Source organism: Oenanthe melanoleuca, chromosome Z (genome assembly GCF_029582105.1).
Source record: "Oenanthe melanoleuca isolate GR-GAL-2019-014 chromosome Z, OMel1.0, whole genome shotgun sequence".
NCBI lineage: Eukaryota > Metazoa > Chordata > Aves > Passeriformes > Muscicapidae > Oenanthe > Oenanthe melanoleuca.
Genome location: NC_079362.1, coordinates 76,338,647 through 76,355,518, shown reverse-complemented (window position 1 = coordinate 76,355,518; position 16,872 = coordinate 76,338,647). Strand labels below are relative to the sequence as shown.

Genomic DNA, 16,872 nt, shown 5'->3' with positions numbered 1-16,872 from the left:
CAACAAATCCAGCAGCAACATGTAAACACCAGGCACAAAAGCCAAGCTCCCATGTGCCTCAGTCTGAGACAGTTTATCCAGCACAGCACCACCATGGCAAACCTTGGCTTATTCTTTACCCTAATGTCAGACCCAGTGCAGGTGAGCCTGTGCTGTACAGGAATTTGTCCTGTCCATAGGAGCCACTTCCATCATACTCAGAACTGGGCTTGTTCCCCTTTCCCCAAAGTGTGTCTCAGTAAAGTGAAGCACCACACAGGCTCCTGAGGTGCTGACATCCTTCAGGATTCATTCCTCAGGCACAAGGCTTTGCCCAGCACAGCACACAAGAACTAAGATGAAAGGTTAGGCTGCAGTGACTACATGTAGAATTATTTATCTTGAGGCATATGGGATTGTATCTCACACATCGAGATAATTTCAGGAACATAAGATCCTTTTGATAATTTCTAAGGCATGACAAAATGTCATCTCAGTAGGAAGCTTCTAATTCCAATTGACTCAATCACAAGTCACAGAAGTTAAATAGAACTTGAAAAGAGAAGAATGCTGGAACTGTAGAGAGCAGTCTCACATATGCCTTCCCCCCAGTTTTTAACCTTTTTTTTCCCTAATATTTTAAAGTTTAAAAAGACACTCTTCAGGGATCTTTTTTATGAAGTCCCATTCTTTATTCAAGCAAACAAGATCCAAGGAGCTGCAAGTTTTGCTTCCATCCAAGGACACTGAGAAAGCAAAATATTTGTGGATTTGTGTGGGCAACATTTGACTCTCAAGAAACCCAAACCGAAACAAACAAGAGGTACACTTCATTCACAAATATTTTCTGCTAACAAAGGGCTGCAAGTTTATACATACACTGATATTTAGAGATTGCATGAAAGCACCCAAGCTTCCAGGAGCCTGTATAAATATTATTTCACAGAATTGCAAAGGGGCTGAGGTTGGCACGAACCTCTGGAGTCACCTGGATGTCTTTTAAGCAGAGCTGGCTGCCCAGGCCTGTGTGCCAATGGTCCCCAACAGCCCCAAGGATGGAGCTCCAACACCCTCTGGGCAGCCTGGCCCAGTGACAAATTGGCACAATATGCATCTGATTTACAAGTACTTTAATTCATATAAAGCACTTTACAGTTCAGGTTTACAGGGAGGCCGATCTGTGAACACACAGGGTCTGCCACGACAAACTGCAATGGTTGGCTCATCCCCTGTGACCCAGTGACCCCCAAATCCCCGAGAGCCCAGTGTGCCAGCAGCTGTGAGATCCTTGGGGAGGGGCAGTGTCCCCGTGGAAGGCACCCCGTGAGGCACACCCCACGGGGATGAGTGCAGGCCCTGCTCTGCAGACAGGCTCCCAGCCCAGGCCTGCTCCACGCCCACCACACATCAGCTGTGCAAGCAGCAGGGAAGCCTGTGCCTCTGCTCTGTAGCAGAGACTGCTGCTTCTCTCTCTCTGGAGAGCCACTCAGCAAGTCCAGCTTGCATGTAAATCACTGCATTTTCCAATCAGCAAATGTGCCAGGAGAGGAAGCACTGCACAAGGCCACTCAAAGCCCTCCAAACCCCCTCTACAACAGATCTGCAAACTGCATTTCAAACCCAGGCAGGAACAAAGGAAATGAATAGGCTGAATATGTCCACATATGCAACCCAGCCTCTCACAGCTCTCTCACAGCTAATAGACTTTGCTTTCCAAAAAATGATGAGCCAAGTCCAAGCCAACGCTAGCGGGAAGTCATTACCCACACAAGCCAGCATGCAGAGCTGTCAGCACACCTTCCTCACCCTCTTGAGCTTTACTAGAGCTTTCTTACAGCCACCTTCCTGAGAGAGACCATCCTCCTCCCCACTCCGTGCTCTCCTCTGCCCATTACTAGAGACTCAACAGCAGGTCAGGCTCTCAGGGCCACGAAACTACAGCCCAACAGGCTGGGAGTACCACCTGCACCCTTCCCATGCCCCCCCTCCCTCAGTCCCTTTTCCCTCTTTCTTCCATCCCATTTCCATTTGTGGACTCCTGCTGCAGTTTTAGATGGTCACTGCTCTTCCTGAGAAGTGTCCAGCATCAGCAGCTGCACAGCAAAGCGGGAAACAAAGCATAGTCTCCTGTCCCTCAGGCAGTGTGGCTGTGGTCACCACTGCAGCTGTGACACTGGTCACTGCTGAGAGACCAGAGTGTTTCTTTTCCCAGCAGCTCCTTTCCCAACAGCTCAATTTTACCTCGGGAGATAAGTGACAAACACATCTCCTTGCCCCCTGCTGCACAGGCCAGGCCCCCAGCACCAGCTGGGGCTCAGGATCACGGCAGGAACAGCCCCTGCTCTCCAGAGATCCCTCCATCTCCAGGCCAAGGTGAGAGCAGCCAACACATTTCTGCCTGGCTCCGTTTCTCTTTAGCATTCTGTGCAAGTAGCAGCATATGTCGAGGCAGGGACAAAAGACACAGCGAGCGCACGCACAACAGAAAAGGCACAGCCAAGCTCCAGCGAGATGTTCTCAGGCACCTCCCTGGGACCTGCCAGGGTGGCCCAGCTTTCCCTTTTCCTCACAGATCACACTTGCTAATACAAGCACAAAAGCAGCTCCAGCCAAATGTTCTGGAGTGCCCATGTTGGGACAGCAAAGCCCACTGCCTTTAGCTGTGCCCAAAGCCTGAGCAAAGCCCCCCAGCAGCCCAGGAGCAGGCAGGATCCCCCCAGGCCCCCAAGGAGCAGGCAGGATCCCCCCCAGGAGCAGGCAGGATCCCCCCCAGGAGCAGGCAGGATCCCCCAGGCCCCCAAGGAGCAGGCAGGATTCCCCCCAGGAGCAGGCAGGATTCCCCCCGGCCCCCAAGGAGCAGGCAGGATTCCCCCCAGGAGCAGGCAGGATCCCCCCAGGCCCCCCAGGAGCAGGCAGGATCCCCCCCCAGGAGCAGGCAGGATCCCCTCAGGCCCCCAGCAGCCCCGGGGCAAGCAGGGCCCTGCAGATGGCTCGGCAGTGGGCCCAGCTACCTGCAGGGTCAGGCAATGCTCCGGAGCTGGCCAAAGCTGCCTGGGGACAGATGCCAGGCACTGCTGCGCTCACACGGAGGCTTATGAACAGCCCAAGGAGGAGAAGGCTCTCCTCCGCTGTTATGCTCGCCATCTACACCACCCAGGCTCCTGCAACACCCTCTCCTCTCCCCTACCTTCACACACATACAGATTTGCAATCACTCAGCTCTCAGCTTTATAATTTAACAACAACAGAACGACACCCACCCCTGCCCAGGAGCCTCCTTCCCAATGAGAATTAAACGTTACAGTCAATGCAGACCCGGTGCCTCTGAAATACACCAGGTAAGAGATATTGTCTGTCAGTTTCACGAGGCAGATGTTTTTAACGTCAGTTTCTTCTACACCATAAACAGACTGACACATCACCCGTTGTGTTCAGCCCCGCAAAACCGGAAGCAATACTGCAACAATTACTATTCACTCCTGTAAAAATAAAAGCAATACATGCGCTCCTACCAGCCGATACCCTGAAACCACAGCGCAGTAATGCAGCCTTGCCCACTGCTGATGCTCTATGACACTGGCTCCTAAGAAAAGGAGCACCTGACCAAGGCAATGAAACAAAAAGGACATTAACTAAGATTTTTAACATTCACCTAAAGTAAACCGCACTACTCTCCTCATGCCTGTACGATTCGTTTGGTTCTGCAGCAAACATGGGCTGATAAAGCCGGCACCCGGTGATTAGTTATCGCGGCTCCTACCCCGCTTATCAGCCCCATCTGCATTGGGGCCAGGCTGTGTCTGACACGGTACCCGGCGCACCGGCCCCGCGGCCGCTCCCCGGGGACACGGGCAGCGCTGCGGGGAGGAGGAGGCGGCGAGGGGCGGCCGCCCCCGCCCGCAGCACCGCCGGCCGCGGCTCTTTGTTCGCCGCCGGCCCGGCCGAGGCAGCCGCACCTGCGCGGGTGCGGACAGCGCTCCCCGGGCCGGGCCGCCAGCCCCGAGGGGCGCCCGGCGCTCGCCCTCCCGGACCGACCGTCGACCTTCGCCCGGCTCCCGCACCTCAGGCGCGGCTCTGCCGACGGGCCCCGGCACACCCCGAACCCAGCCCGTCCGCGCCGACCCACCTCGTCTTCCGAGAGCCCGTACACTGGTTCCGCCGCCGCGGTCGCCATGGAGCCGCTCCCGGGCCCGCCGAGCCGCCCACCGCCGCCTCCTGCTGCTGCCGCTTCTGCCGCCGCTGGCCCGCGGGCGGCGGAAGGCGCCGGGAGCCAAGCCCGGCGGAAAGGGGCCGGGGGCGGGGCCGCCCGGGGCCGCCCGCGCTGCCGCCGCCGCCGCGGGCCGGGGCTGAGCGCGGCCGCAGGGACGGGGAGCGCCGGCGGGGCGGGGAGAGCGCCGGGCCGGCCCAGCGGCGGCGGGCGGGGCGCGGCACAAGGCGCGGGAGGGGCCCCGCTCCGCTCCGCTCCGCGCCCGCACCGCCCTGAGGGACGGGCGTGAGGGGGCGCGCGGACGGGCGGGGAAAAGGGCGGGAAGAAGTAGGCGCGCGAGGGGGCGCGTGGGGGGCGCGCGGGGGGCGCGCGGGGGCAGCGGGCGCGTGTGGCAGGCGCCCCCCAGCGGGCGGCAGCGGCGGCGGCAGCGGCGGGCCTGGGCTGCGAGCGCGCTCCCGGTGCGGGACCGGGATGTGTCCCCGTGCGGGACCGGGGCTGTCCCGGGATGTGTTCCGGGATGTGTCCCCGTGCGGGACCGGGGCTGTCCCGGGATGTGTCCCGGGATGTGTCCCCGTGCGGGACCGGGGCTGTCCCGGGATGTGTCCCGGGAGCGAAGCCCCCGCTGCCCGCGGCTCTCCGGAGCACTCGGAGCTGCTCCCTCCCTGTGACATTTCTCCCCTCTCATCACGGCTTTTAGGGGAACAAAACACTGGGCACTTGGAGCGACCTGTGGGCAAAATCAAGCCCCGCTTTAGCTGTAGGAGAGCTCTTGATTTGTGTTCTGCCCGCGCTGGCGGGGCCCAGCCGTGCCCCTCCCGTGCCAATCTCCGTGTCTGATCGCTGGATCTCCTGGTGCCCAGGTGGAGGCGGTGCGGCAGTTCGTGGCAGCGGTGCCCGGACACGTTCTGCAATGTGCTGCCAGAGGCACGTGGGGCTGCTGGCACGGGACACATCTGTCACCACAGCCCAGCACGGGGCTCTCCGGCACTGAGGGCTCTGTGTGCTCAGCTGCTTTGTGCCTGTCAGTGTTCCACGGAGCCAAGCAGAAAGGAAAAAAGGAGATCCCTTTTTCTGCATGGACTCCACACCAGTCTGGAGGCCAGAAAGCGTTTTTCCAGCCTTTCCAGAGCCTTTTTGGGGCAGGAAGGATGTGACCTCTGCCCAGACAGCAGTGCCTCGGGGCTGAGCACGAGCTGTTAAAGTCCAGCCTGGGGAGGCTGAGCTCAGCCTTTGCACTGCCACGGGTCCCTCCTGGCCATAAACACACGTGCTCAGGCAGGGAGGGCAGGGCTGGGCTTCCCCAGCAGCAGCCTGTGCTCTGCGCCCGGCCAGGGCTCCCCAGGAGCACCAGGCTGCCTCCGCAGGCCTCATACCGAGACAGATTCGGTTTTATTCCTCTTTGTTCCGAGCTCAGCAGATCGTTCCCACCTCCAGGTGTAGCTTTTCCCCCCTGCTTTTCACTCACCTACTTGGCTGCTTGAACAGAAGCATCTCCACCACTCCCATCTCTTGGATACCAGGAAACCAGGATTTCAGGAGTCCTTTCATTCAGTCCATAAACACATCTCAGTTCTTTGCCACCAAATCGTTCTGTGCTGACACTGAGAGTTGGAAACCATCAGGAACCTGGCATGTTTCTATTCAAGAATATTTCAATTTCTGAAGTGCAGAATGAAAAAGAAACAGTTAGAGTAATGCAAGAGCTGTAAGTGGACTGCAATCCCAGCACAGTAAAGATGGTGATATGTGGATACCTCAGAATGCAGATCTTTTCTGCAGCACATGTTCCTGTCCCTCTGGAATCACTCCCATGGTTTTTATCCTTGCACCTCACAGCACCTGGGCTGCTGGTGGTGTACAGTCCAGCAATCCCACCAACAGGTTTCTCCCCAGGGAAAAATGTACCTGTAGAGGAACAGAATGAAAGGATCTCTGAGGCCAGAGGAGAAAATCAGTGCCACTAACAACTCAGTTGAATTGCAAAGCTTCAGCATTGAATCCAGGCTGAAGATGACTTGTTTGTTTGCCTGTGCATGTTACATGCATAATTCCTCCCTGGAATTGTGTTTACAATAATAGATGGCCCTGGAGAGATGTAATTCATGTGATAATGCTGACATCAGAAGTCTCCAGGTGCCGCTCGGATGATTTATAACTGGCCTCTTTATAGAACCCAGCCCCATGAATTATTTACAACTTTCTGAAAAATAGATTTAGTGTGTCTGATGGCTGGCAGCTCTCCAGGAGGGCTGGGGCTGCTCCACCTGTCAGGAGGGGAAGCAGTGGGGAGTGGGAGTGCTGTGAGTGCTGCATGCCCTGCACACAGCCAGGGCACGGGCCAGGGGCACAAGGACAACATGCAGCAGTGGCTTCCTGGGCCACAGCACTCCCCTGGGAATTCCTGCCACAAGAATGGCACCTGAACCTTGCTGTGTTTCCCAAGGAATCCTTGGGAGCTGCCAGTAAAACACCTGGTGGAACACTGAAAGCTCAGCTATCCCCACTCCTTGCAGCCATCCTACACTGCCACAGCTCAGCCATTCCAGTGTTTGTGGCTGTTCTTGTGTCCCTGCTGGACTCCACTGCACCAGCTGTTACCCAAACACTGAGAGATGCTACTTAGAAGGTCACTGTAACATGCCAGTAGAGAGACTTTACACTGTAAATCCCTCTCTAGTGACAGCAGACACAAGGAGAATCCATATCAACCATGATCTTCCCAAATACAGATGGTTTGGATTTGAGAGAATTGGCTTGAACAGATTAATAGAGCCCCGACCTAAGCAGAAAATGCTCTTTAGGAAATGAGCTGGATGCTTCCAGCTCACCAAACAGCATTATAGAGCAAACTGCTGCCAGAGGCTGCCCAGAATGACTTGCTTTTTGCTGTTCAATTTATTATTTATTTATTCTCAACAGCTCTGGTGAAACACAAAATGAGAGTGCAGAGGTGAAAATCACCCAGACAAGGCTCCCTTTGGTTTGATGTGGCACCAGCTGCACATGGAATTTGGTAACTCCTGTCTTTTAAATGGTTATTGTACTTCAGTGACTGCCAAAGGATATTTAACATGTTCTATTCACACTGTGTTACTCATTCCAGTAAACTTAACAAATCATAAAAGTAGTAGTGGCAAAGTGCAGATTTTATCTGATTGGCTCTTCCATCGTAGTTTAAAACAGGATTTCATTATTTCTGCAGAGGAAGAAATAAAATCTGCATCACACTGGGCCAGAATGAGGCTGTGTACTGGCACACCTCAGCATCATTCAATATTTAATGGTGTTACTTAACAATCTTTTGCAGAAAAAAGGCTTTTCCCACTGCAAAGCTTCTAGCTTTGTGATGATTTTTCTCCTTCCTTCTGGAAAAATTTCCTAAGAAATGTTAATATTTTATCAGGTTGCTGTTGGACTAATTGCCCCTGTGTTCTCAGTATATACCTTCCTTGAAGCATTATTGAAATGGCTGGGGGCTGAGCATGGTTCTGAACATAAAAAACTAGTAAAAGATTAACTGTTTTGGAACATGTCAGTATTTTATAATGTATTATTGAGAATGCCATAGAAAACTCATCAAAGCTAGAAGCCAAGTTGAACCAAGCTCCCACAAAACATAAATTGTTAATTGTTGCTCAGCTCCCAGTGACAATATAACCCTGCAGGCATGAGCAAGAAAAGAAAGGTGAACCCTGGAGAAGTCAGAAGCCCTGTGTTTGTGTCAGTAATTTACAGTAGTTTACAGGAAGGGAAAAACCCAACATTTTGGCGCTATTTAAAGCGTAATAATAGAATTGCATGAGGTGTGGTGCCACAAGGCTTTGGACAGAGGCTGCTAATTGTTCTGGCAGGCCTTTGATATGTCAGTGGCCTGTTTTGCAGACAATTCCCTGCAGCTCCCCATCTCCACAGCATGGAAATGTTCTGGGCAGTGTGGGAGCAGTGCCACTGGCACAGGGCAGGGGCTTTTCTGCCAGTCACTGCTTATCCTGAGGATGTTCTACCTTGCTTAGCCCATGAGATTTGTTCTGCAGACTGTTTCTTTCACTTGGATTTCCCATTCTGCCTGTTAATACACCTTGGTTTGTTGGCATGCATGTGGTACTGAGATTCACAGGCAGACATCCCTGGGGAGGACAGCAAAAGAGAGAAAGGAAAAACTGAATGACAGCTGAAGCATTTCTGGAGGTATCTTTGCTCAGATTGACACTGCCTGGCTCCCTGAGCAGTGTGTGCATTGCCACTCACCTGGCTGGGGTAGAGTCAGCCCCAGGAGCTTCGCACAGCTCCCATGGGAATCCCGGTGTGCAGGTGAGTCAGTCACACGGGCCTGAGTCAGGCCCAGAGCCTCCAATCTCTGGGGCATCTCCCAAGCAATGCTGTCCCTCCTGTTCCACCACAGCACAGGCCACTGCAGGGCCAGGAGCTCTCCCCAGTGCTCCCTGGGCTGCTCACCCCTCCAGGGAGGAAAAAACCCACACCTACAAGATGCTGTAATTAACATTCAGGCTCATCTTGCTTGGCCTCTTGTCTCTGGAATGGGCCAGAGTGGAAAATTACCTCCTTCTGTTGGCCTCTCTATAATTCTATGTAATTTGATTTCTCCTGGTTTTTACATTATGGTGCATGGGGAGTAAGGACCAGCTGTCCATCTTCTCCAGCCATTTGTGCTTTGACAGGCCCATAACCCTCTCAGTCAGTCCCTTTCCTGCTGTCAATCTCTAGCACACCCAGTGCCTCCCAGATCCCCAGCTGTCCTTATTCTGTGAGACCTTCCCAACAATCCATTTCAGTTCTAAGCAGTGCCTTGGCAACCCTCACCCTCTTTTCCTCCCCTCCCAGCCTGCTACAGGGAGCCATGACAAGCACAGCCCTGAGACAACAGACCTGCACCTTCCTGTAAAGCGTTTTTTGGCTGTGGATTTGGTACTTGCAGAATTGGGCTACCCCACCCAACAGGGCTTTCCTCAGCTCAGGTGCCTGAGGCTGGTGTGGACCTGAGGAGCTGTCACCACACCACCAACACACGGCCGTGGGATACTCTGCATGAGCCTGAAATGTGTTTGCTGAGGGCACAATTCCTTGTCAGGATCCCGCAAGTGAATTTTTGGCGAGAGTCCTGCCCCAATGCTTGCTGGAAAATCCCTCTGTGCAGACCTTAGAGGAGACACTGCTGAGTTCGAGCTGGAGAGCTCTGGGAAGGAGCCCAGCTTTTGTAAATCCTCTGTCATTCCTGCCTGGAGCTGCAATCAGCACAGCCACCCCGCCCTCCCGTTGGAATTCCAGATCGCCCAGCATATCTCCTTTCAGGGTGGAGATTTCTCCTGAACGCTGGGTTTCGTAACCCCAGCTGGGGCTGCAGCTGACAGTCCTTTCTCCTGTGTCTGCAGGGCACACAATGGCTTCTCCCATCCCAAACGCCAAGTGCAGCACGGCAGCTTTGTGGAGGTTTAGCCAAGTTAGGACAAGTCCTCCTCCTCCAGGGAGATCTTGGAAGAACGAGGACAATGGGTTATCCCTACTTCATCTTTCTGGAGGAGAATTCACTCACTCACCTCCAATCCAGACAGCCTCAGGATTTTGTTTCTTGTAGAATTGGAGGCAGGTCAAACCCCCAGTCCCACCTGACCATGTCTGAAGGAGAAACAGGAGTGATTCCCCAGACATGCCCCTTAGATCCTTTCAAGTGTGGCAAGCGTACAATTAATAACAATAAAGACAAACTACTTCAGTGGGTTGGTGGGAGATCTCAGCCCCCCATCTTTGTTCCTGTCCAAAGGAGACATGTTTGATATCCCTCTCCCAAAAGCAGCAATGAGCTTTGCCATTTCTGTGCCTTCATTTCAGTTGTGTGAATTCAGATAATACTGACAGGTGCTCCTGAAAGCAGCTGTAAGAAGCTTTCAACCATTTCTATACAGGGCTATAATGATTTGGGAGAAAACTGACTTTTTGTGATTTCCTTCAGGTGATGTCCCCAAATCAAATCAAATCAAATCAAATCTTCTAGGAAATACCTGCTCTTTAGTAAAACATGCTCATTAGAAGAAGGATAATAATGACCTGGGGACCCTGGAAGATCCTTGGGCACAGAGAGCAACAGCATCCCTCTTAAAGGGGGGGAAGATTCAGCTCCAGCTCCATGAAATGCTTGCCAGGATGTGGCTCCCATCCCATCAGCTCACACTGAGGCTTTTGGATATTCCTGGTCAATGAACTGTTTGGTTCCATTTGGGCTTGTATTGTTTTCTAAACTTTCTGTGCATTCAACCAAAGCAAACTGTCATGGCACAAGTTATTGCCTGCACTTCCCAAGGAGCCTTAACCCACAGTGGGTACTGCAGCAATGAAATTGCAGAATGCCAATGTGTAAGTGTTTCACTGGGATTTCTGTGAGTGTGACTGCAGCAGGGAAATGGATCTGCTGTCTGTGCTTAGAGAAATTGTCTTTATAAACAATTCACTTGCAGGCTGAGGGGCATACCATGAAAGCGGCCATCTGCAAAACAGCCAGAATATTTTCCCTCTATTTTCTTATGCAGTTTTTCTAACTCCAACTCAAGCTGCCCAACATTTCCCCAGAGACTGGGGATGGTTTGGGAAATGCAGGGTCTCTCTCCAAAACACAGATTCCAAACAGTCTAATAATTGATTGCTGAGGATTAACAGCACAAGAGAGTTGTGGTGTAGGATAAGGAATGCCAGTTAAGAAAAGCCATATTCCAAAATACTCCTGGAATGCTCAGGGTCAGTCTGTTGAGGAGCCCAGCAAGGCACTTCCCCTGGGCTGCAAGGCCCACATGGCATCCCCAGGCTGGGCAGGCTGAGCACACACAGGAGGGAAGAGAGGGAACAAACAAAGCAGAGCAGAGGGAAACAAGAGGGATTAGTTAGAGGAGAGCTGGGAGGAGAGTAGTGAGCAAAAGGGTGAGTAGGAGGAAAATCAATCTGAGCTGTAGGCGGGTAAAAGGTACATAAAGCCTTGGAGATGGTACCAGATTAGAGTCGTGAGTCAAACACTGAAGCATGAAACAAGTGTACAAAGGGTATCCCAGATTCCTCTAATTCACAGAAATCCTGGGGGAGCTCACCCCTCTGCCACAGATCTGTTACACAAACCCAACATTCATCACGGGCAGCAAGTAATGCTCCAAGTGAGTCATGGAGCTGATGCACATATGTGGGGTCAAGTGGTGGCACAGTTCCAAATGTGCCCAAAATGCAAGGGAAGAATGGAATGGGATTAAGAATTGTGCAAAAATGTAAAAATTTGATTACTTGGAAAGACCTCACCCTGAAAAAAGAGGAATTTGTAGGGTTTATACTTACAGAGCCAGCTTAGGCTCTGAAGAGGAATCATTTCTATCCACCCAGCCTGTGAATTACACACACAGACATTTTTACTCAATCAACCAACAGAGTAGAGACACTTACCCTGGCACACCAAAAATGGCCAGTGCCAGATTATACAAAACCTGTGATGTTTTCTCTTGCTGTAAAACCTTATCTGCCTTGCTATTTATTTCTGTAAGGTTACACTTCCTTATAGCACCCTCTGAACTTCTGGTGGCCATGGGTGAAATTCAGCCCTGACCTGGCTGAACATCATGTGGAGGTTGTTCTCCTGGTGCTGCCATGTCTGTGTCCATCTGGTGTGCTGGCAAGAGGAGCCAGAAGGACACAGTGAGTGACACCTCCTCTTGCCAGAGGGCCCTCCAGGTAGCAGCTGATGCCAAAGGCAGAACACACTCTCCAGGGACAGGATCACAAACCTCATGTACTGAAACCACCCTCAAAAGAGCAAACACCTCTGACACAGAAGGATCCAGAGAGGAATCTTCAGCAGCAAGGAAGAGGTACAGATCTGTCAGAAGCACCATCTGAGGTTACCTGAGGTTCAGAAGGCTGGCATTTCTGCACCAGACAAACATGGTTAGCATTTCTGATCAGAAATTCTGAGCACAGTCATTTCTGCTGACACTCACGGGGATGGCAACACATGGCAGAGGGAAGCTGGGGACAGCACAGCTCCATCCACCCAAGCAAGGCTCCTCAGAGCTTCTCTGGCAAAACAACAACTTGCAGGAATTCTGAGAGCAAGACTAGGAAATAGTAATCAACCAGAAGCTAGGTGTGTTATTTATCTGAGGGTACAGGCTGCACACTGCAGAGTCAGGAGCAGCTCTCCAGAGATGGGTTAAATTATTCCAGAGTCAGGCTGAAAGCATGGCATCTGTGAGAGCCTGTGCACCACCTTTCTGCTGAGTGGGAGGAGGATTGGTGGAGAGGGAGAAAAGCCATCAGGGAAGGTACTCTGTGCTGCCAGAAGCTGCAGCACGTGTCACTCTGTGGGTGGCTGCACATCCTTACGGAGTCCCCACGGCTCTGCATCTTTTCTGCTCAGCCAGAGCTGGGTGCATCTCCTGTGGGCACACACCCAGAACAGGAATATGTTATGGACTTGTTTTGGTCAAAACAAATAACAGCACTTTTGAAGGAGCTGCACAAATTTAGTGCAGATGTGCCTACATCAAGATTGCTGACATTTTTATAGACCAACACACACAAAGCATAAATCATGTTCACCAGCAATCCAGTGCTCAGGCATTTCCACTCTGCTTACTCTGGGAGTTTAATCAAATGAATGTTTCACCATCTAACATCATTAATTAGCCATTTTAAGCACTAATGGGGGCTTAAAGTTGGATGAGTGAGTGAATTTCTAGTCAGCTCATGCTTCTCTGCATATTAATTTTAAGTCTTGAATAGAATCATAAACTATCCTGAGCTGGAAGGGACCCACAGGGATCAGCAAAGTCCAACTCCCAGCTGCCAGTACAGCCTCTCCTTGCCCTCATTCTGTTTCAAATCAATCTTTGCCACAGCTCCACATGAGCTCTGCTCAGTGATTCCTTTTCTGGAATACTTCCCCCTTAATTTCAGGCTTCAAGCCATGTCAATAGGGAACAGCATTTCAACTTCCACAAGGAACTTTCCTTGTGCAAAGACCATAAGAATTTCTTTTTCCTGTATCTATGGAGCCTGCAAAAGAACCATGGGAGTTTTAAGCCAGTAAAATAAGAAAAGGATGCTGTGACAAGTTATGTCTATCTATCTATCTATCTATCTATCTATCTATCTATGTGGCCACTTTATTGTAATGCCAAATATATATGTATTGTATGTATATACATCCATGGCTCTTGGTACAGGCCCACTCACCAACATGTTGCATAAAATGGCACTGTGAAGTGGCTAAAAGCAGCAGCTTCCCCCCAAACAAACCAACTGACTCACTTCCACGTGTCTCTGGTGAAACAGGGATGCTGCTACATGATGGGCAATCCCTGTGGATCCTGGGGACAGCTGCCTTCAGAGCTGTGTGGTGCCATGGCAGGACCTGGCTGCCCATAAATGCCTCCTTACCTGCTCCTGTGTGCAGGGAACATTGCTGGAAATCTGTGCACAGAGCTGGGTGTCCTCCTTCAAACTGCTCCTGCAACAGAGAAAAAATCACAATCCACATAACCTATTGCTCCTTTTGTGTCTCAGAGCTCTGCTTCCCTGCCCAGACAGGCTGCCCATGTGGCCAGAGAGCAATTGGAGGGCAGAACAATCCATTAGGAGCATCTGGATGCCTACCCTGAAGCCACAATTTGCCCTTGCTGTTCTTTCTTCCCTTAATTGTATTCCCTGCCTGCTGGTGTGTGAGAAGCATTTCAGCCACTGGAATCTCTTCACTAGGACATATCACTTGGAGCTGCTTCAGAGATGATTTAATCATGTACAATGCTTTGAATTTGTGAGCAATATCATTGCTCTCTCCTGGAGGACTCCCTGGCACTCTGACTTTTCATGGAACTGCAGCTAGACCTGCCTGGCAGATTGGCTTCTCCCATCTCTTTTTGCATGGCACCAGTCAGGAGAACAGCAAGGTGCACTATCTGGGATAACATCCCAGAGTAAACGCCTGCACAAAGGGCTCTGAGTAATGTTGTAGTAATTCCTGATCACAGAAGTGCCTTCAGGAAAACAGGAGATGGATTCCCTTTTCAAAGCCCATAGAATAGCAGCATGGTTTTGTTGCTGCTTTAGGCAAGCCAACATAGATTCCCTTCCCTCAGAATGTATGAAAGCAGCAAATTACCCCAAATGGGCCTGGTTTTGTGCAGACAACAATGCAAGTCATAAAATCAATAATATCCCAAAACAATTGCCCAGAGCTGAACAATGGGATACACTGGGTGACAGCTAAGCAGGAATAATGTTCCCTTAAGGAAAGACTCCTCACAAATCACAGAAGACAGGATGCAGCAAGGAAGAGTGACACCCAGAAAAGCCTGAATTGTGATTTGTGGCAACACAGACTTCTAGGAAGAAAAAGAAAAAAGAAAAAGAAGAAAAAAAAAGAAAAAAAAGAAAACAAACCTTCTACTGTAAAAACAAACAAAACCCCTAACAAAAACAAATACCAACCCATAACACTAACAAAAAACCCCAACAAACCACTACCACAACAAAAAAAAAAAAAAAAACCAAACAAACAAAAACAAAACAAAACAAAAATCCCAAGAAAACAAGAAAAAGACTTCCTAAGTGTACTCTGATGAGAACATTTCCAAGTTCAAGAGGGCCCAGAGACCGATCTGTGAGTAAAACTCACCTTCCCTCTGAAATTCCAGGTGAGAACCTCACAAGCAATGAAGTGCTTGAACACTTCACAGCTCCAGGTCTGAATCAGTTCAGCTCTTCTGGGGAAAGGAAATTCAGAAAGGAAGCAGAGTGAAAACAGGCACAGAACTGGGCTCAGTGATTTCCAGCTCCAGTCTCATCCTTCAAAGCCACGTGTGTATGCACTGCTCTGAAGGTGTCATTGTACCATTTGGCACTTCCCAGAGCCCACAGCCCCACTGCCTCCTGCTTCCTAAACTGGTCCTGAGGCACAGCATGCAGCTCTGGCACGGGGAGATCAGGATTTTAAAGCCAAGTGTGCTCAGTCAGGAGCTGCAGCAGAGCTGGAAGCAGCAGCTCACGCTGGGAATTCAGTGGTGTGCTTCCCCATCTGTTGGCAGAAGCAAGGAGTAACACTGGAGCTGCTCAGGATCTGATCTGCTTGATCTGCTGGTTCCTTCTCTTCTAGATATGGATGTTAGGAAATTGAAACTTCCAAAAGGTCTGGGCTCAGCCTTCTCAACACTGAAACAGGGCTTTAGTCTAGGAAGCTGTAATCTAACTCTAATCTATCAATTTTGTCTGAAAGTTTTTAATTCAAATTCCTAAAAAAGGAAAAAGAGGAAACCCTCCACATTTTAACATAGAAAGGCACAATTCTTTCAGCATGCAGAACTGCCACCATTTATTTACTGCCTACAAATTATACAAGTTGTAGCATCTGCCCTTTGCTCAAATTAATTATTTTCAAAATTACCATCTAATTTACTTTTGATCCCAGGTTAGCTGAAAGGTATAGAGAACTAAACTCTTCCCCCCCATTTGGATTAATTGATAGAGAAAACAATGGAAAGATGAACAGGGAGAGGATTGCTTAGAAAGACAATCTGCCTTATCCTCTGGTTACTGCATATTAGGAAAGGAGTCAAATAAGAATGTGAATAAATAGGTGTGTTCAGAACTGCTTAAATACAGAATTACTGATATGTATGACACTTTCTCCACAGTTGTGTCCCAAACCCTGACAGAACGAGACACACAGGAATAGATTTTGGGAAGGACAGAAGGAGCAGTGGGACAGAAAGGAGCAGATTTTTGACTAAGGCATGTTGCTATTTTGGGGAGAAGGGGCACAAGTGAAAGATGAGACTGAGGCATAAAGGAAAGGACGGAGGAGAAAAGTCCCAAAGCAGAATTGGCAATACCTGCTGGAGCTGACCAGGCCAGGGTCTGAGAGGGGCAGTGGTGGATGCTCATCCTCGTGGCCCCAGCGCAGGGAACAGCTGCTGTTTCCCTCAGACATGGGTCTGTACTGTGCAAGTGTAAAACCAATATTTGGCCTGGGCCATTAGTCACTGTTAAGGGGCCCTTTTATCTCCAGTAAACTCCTTCCTGACAGTGTGTCCCACAAACCAGGCTTTGCATGCAGCAACCTTGTGAATACTGAAATCAAAGCCAAATGTTCAGCCCTGGGCAGGAATTAACATTCTGCACAGAACAGGAGTTGTCAAAGGCACAGGTAACCTCTGCTGCTTTGGTGAGCCAAAATATTCCTGATTTTAATTAACTTTGGTTTTATTCTGGTGTGAGGAATTTGAGGCAGGCAGTAAAACAGAAAAGTGCTGAAAGACACTGCTCTGGAACTCAGCATCACATTTTTGTTTAGGAAAACCAAGTCTGTTTGAACAAGACTTTTCTGGCACAGGAAAATCGAATATTGTTGCTGCTGAAAAAGAAACCAAGTGATCTCTCCAGTACCTGCCAGTCCAAAACAAAGATCACTTTTAGTACAGAGCAGCAGCCCATCATCACTTAGGAGACAGAATTTCCCAGTTTTTTATATTTACTCAGATCGGTAACCATACCTGTGTTCCACTTGCCCTAAATTGCATTATTTGTGAACGAATGTGCATATGACAGAACAGCACTACTGTCATTCCTAAATATGACCACTTTATCTGTTAATTAATTTATCTGATTATTAATGATCCAAACCATCGATTAACAATATCACT

General features: G+C 50.3%; 1 protein-coding gene across 4 annotated transcripts in view; it reads right to left on the bottom strand.

The window, feature by feature from the left end:
• The window catches only part of NEDD4L (NEDD4 like E3 ubiquitin protein ligase), an 86,499-nt gene extending 82,153 nt beyond the window's left edge, over positions 1-4,346 (bottom strand). For 3 of the 4 annotated variants that reach the window (XM_056513404.1, XM_056513405.1, XM_056513406.1), the window contains exon 1: positions 4,106-4,344. In XM_056513404.1, coding sequence (XP_056369379.1) covers positions 4,106-4,153 — 48 coding nt within the window. In that variant the 5' untranslated portion in view covers positions 4,154-4,344. Of the gene's footprint in view, positions 1-4,105 lie in introns of all 4 variants that reach the window. The other variant, XM_056513403.1, reaches the window with a different exon arrangement.
• Between the last annotated feature and the right edge of the window lie 12,526 nt (positions 4,347-16,872).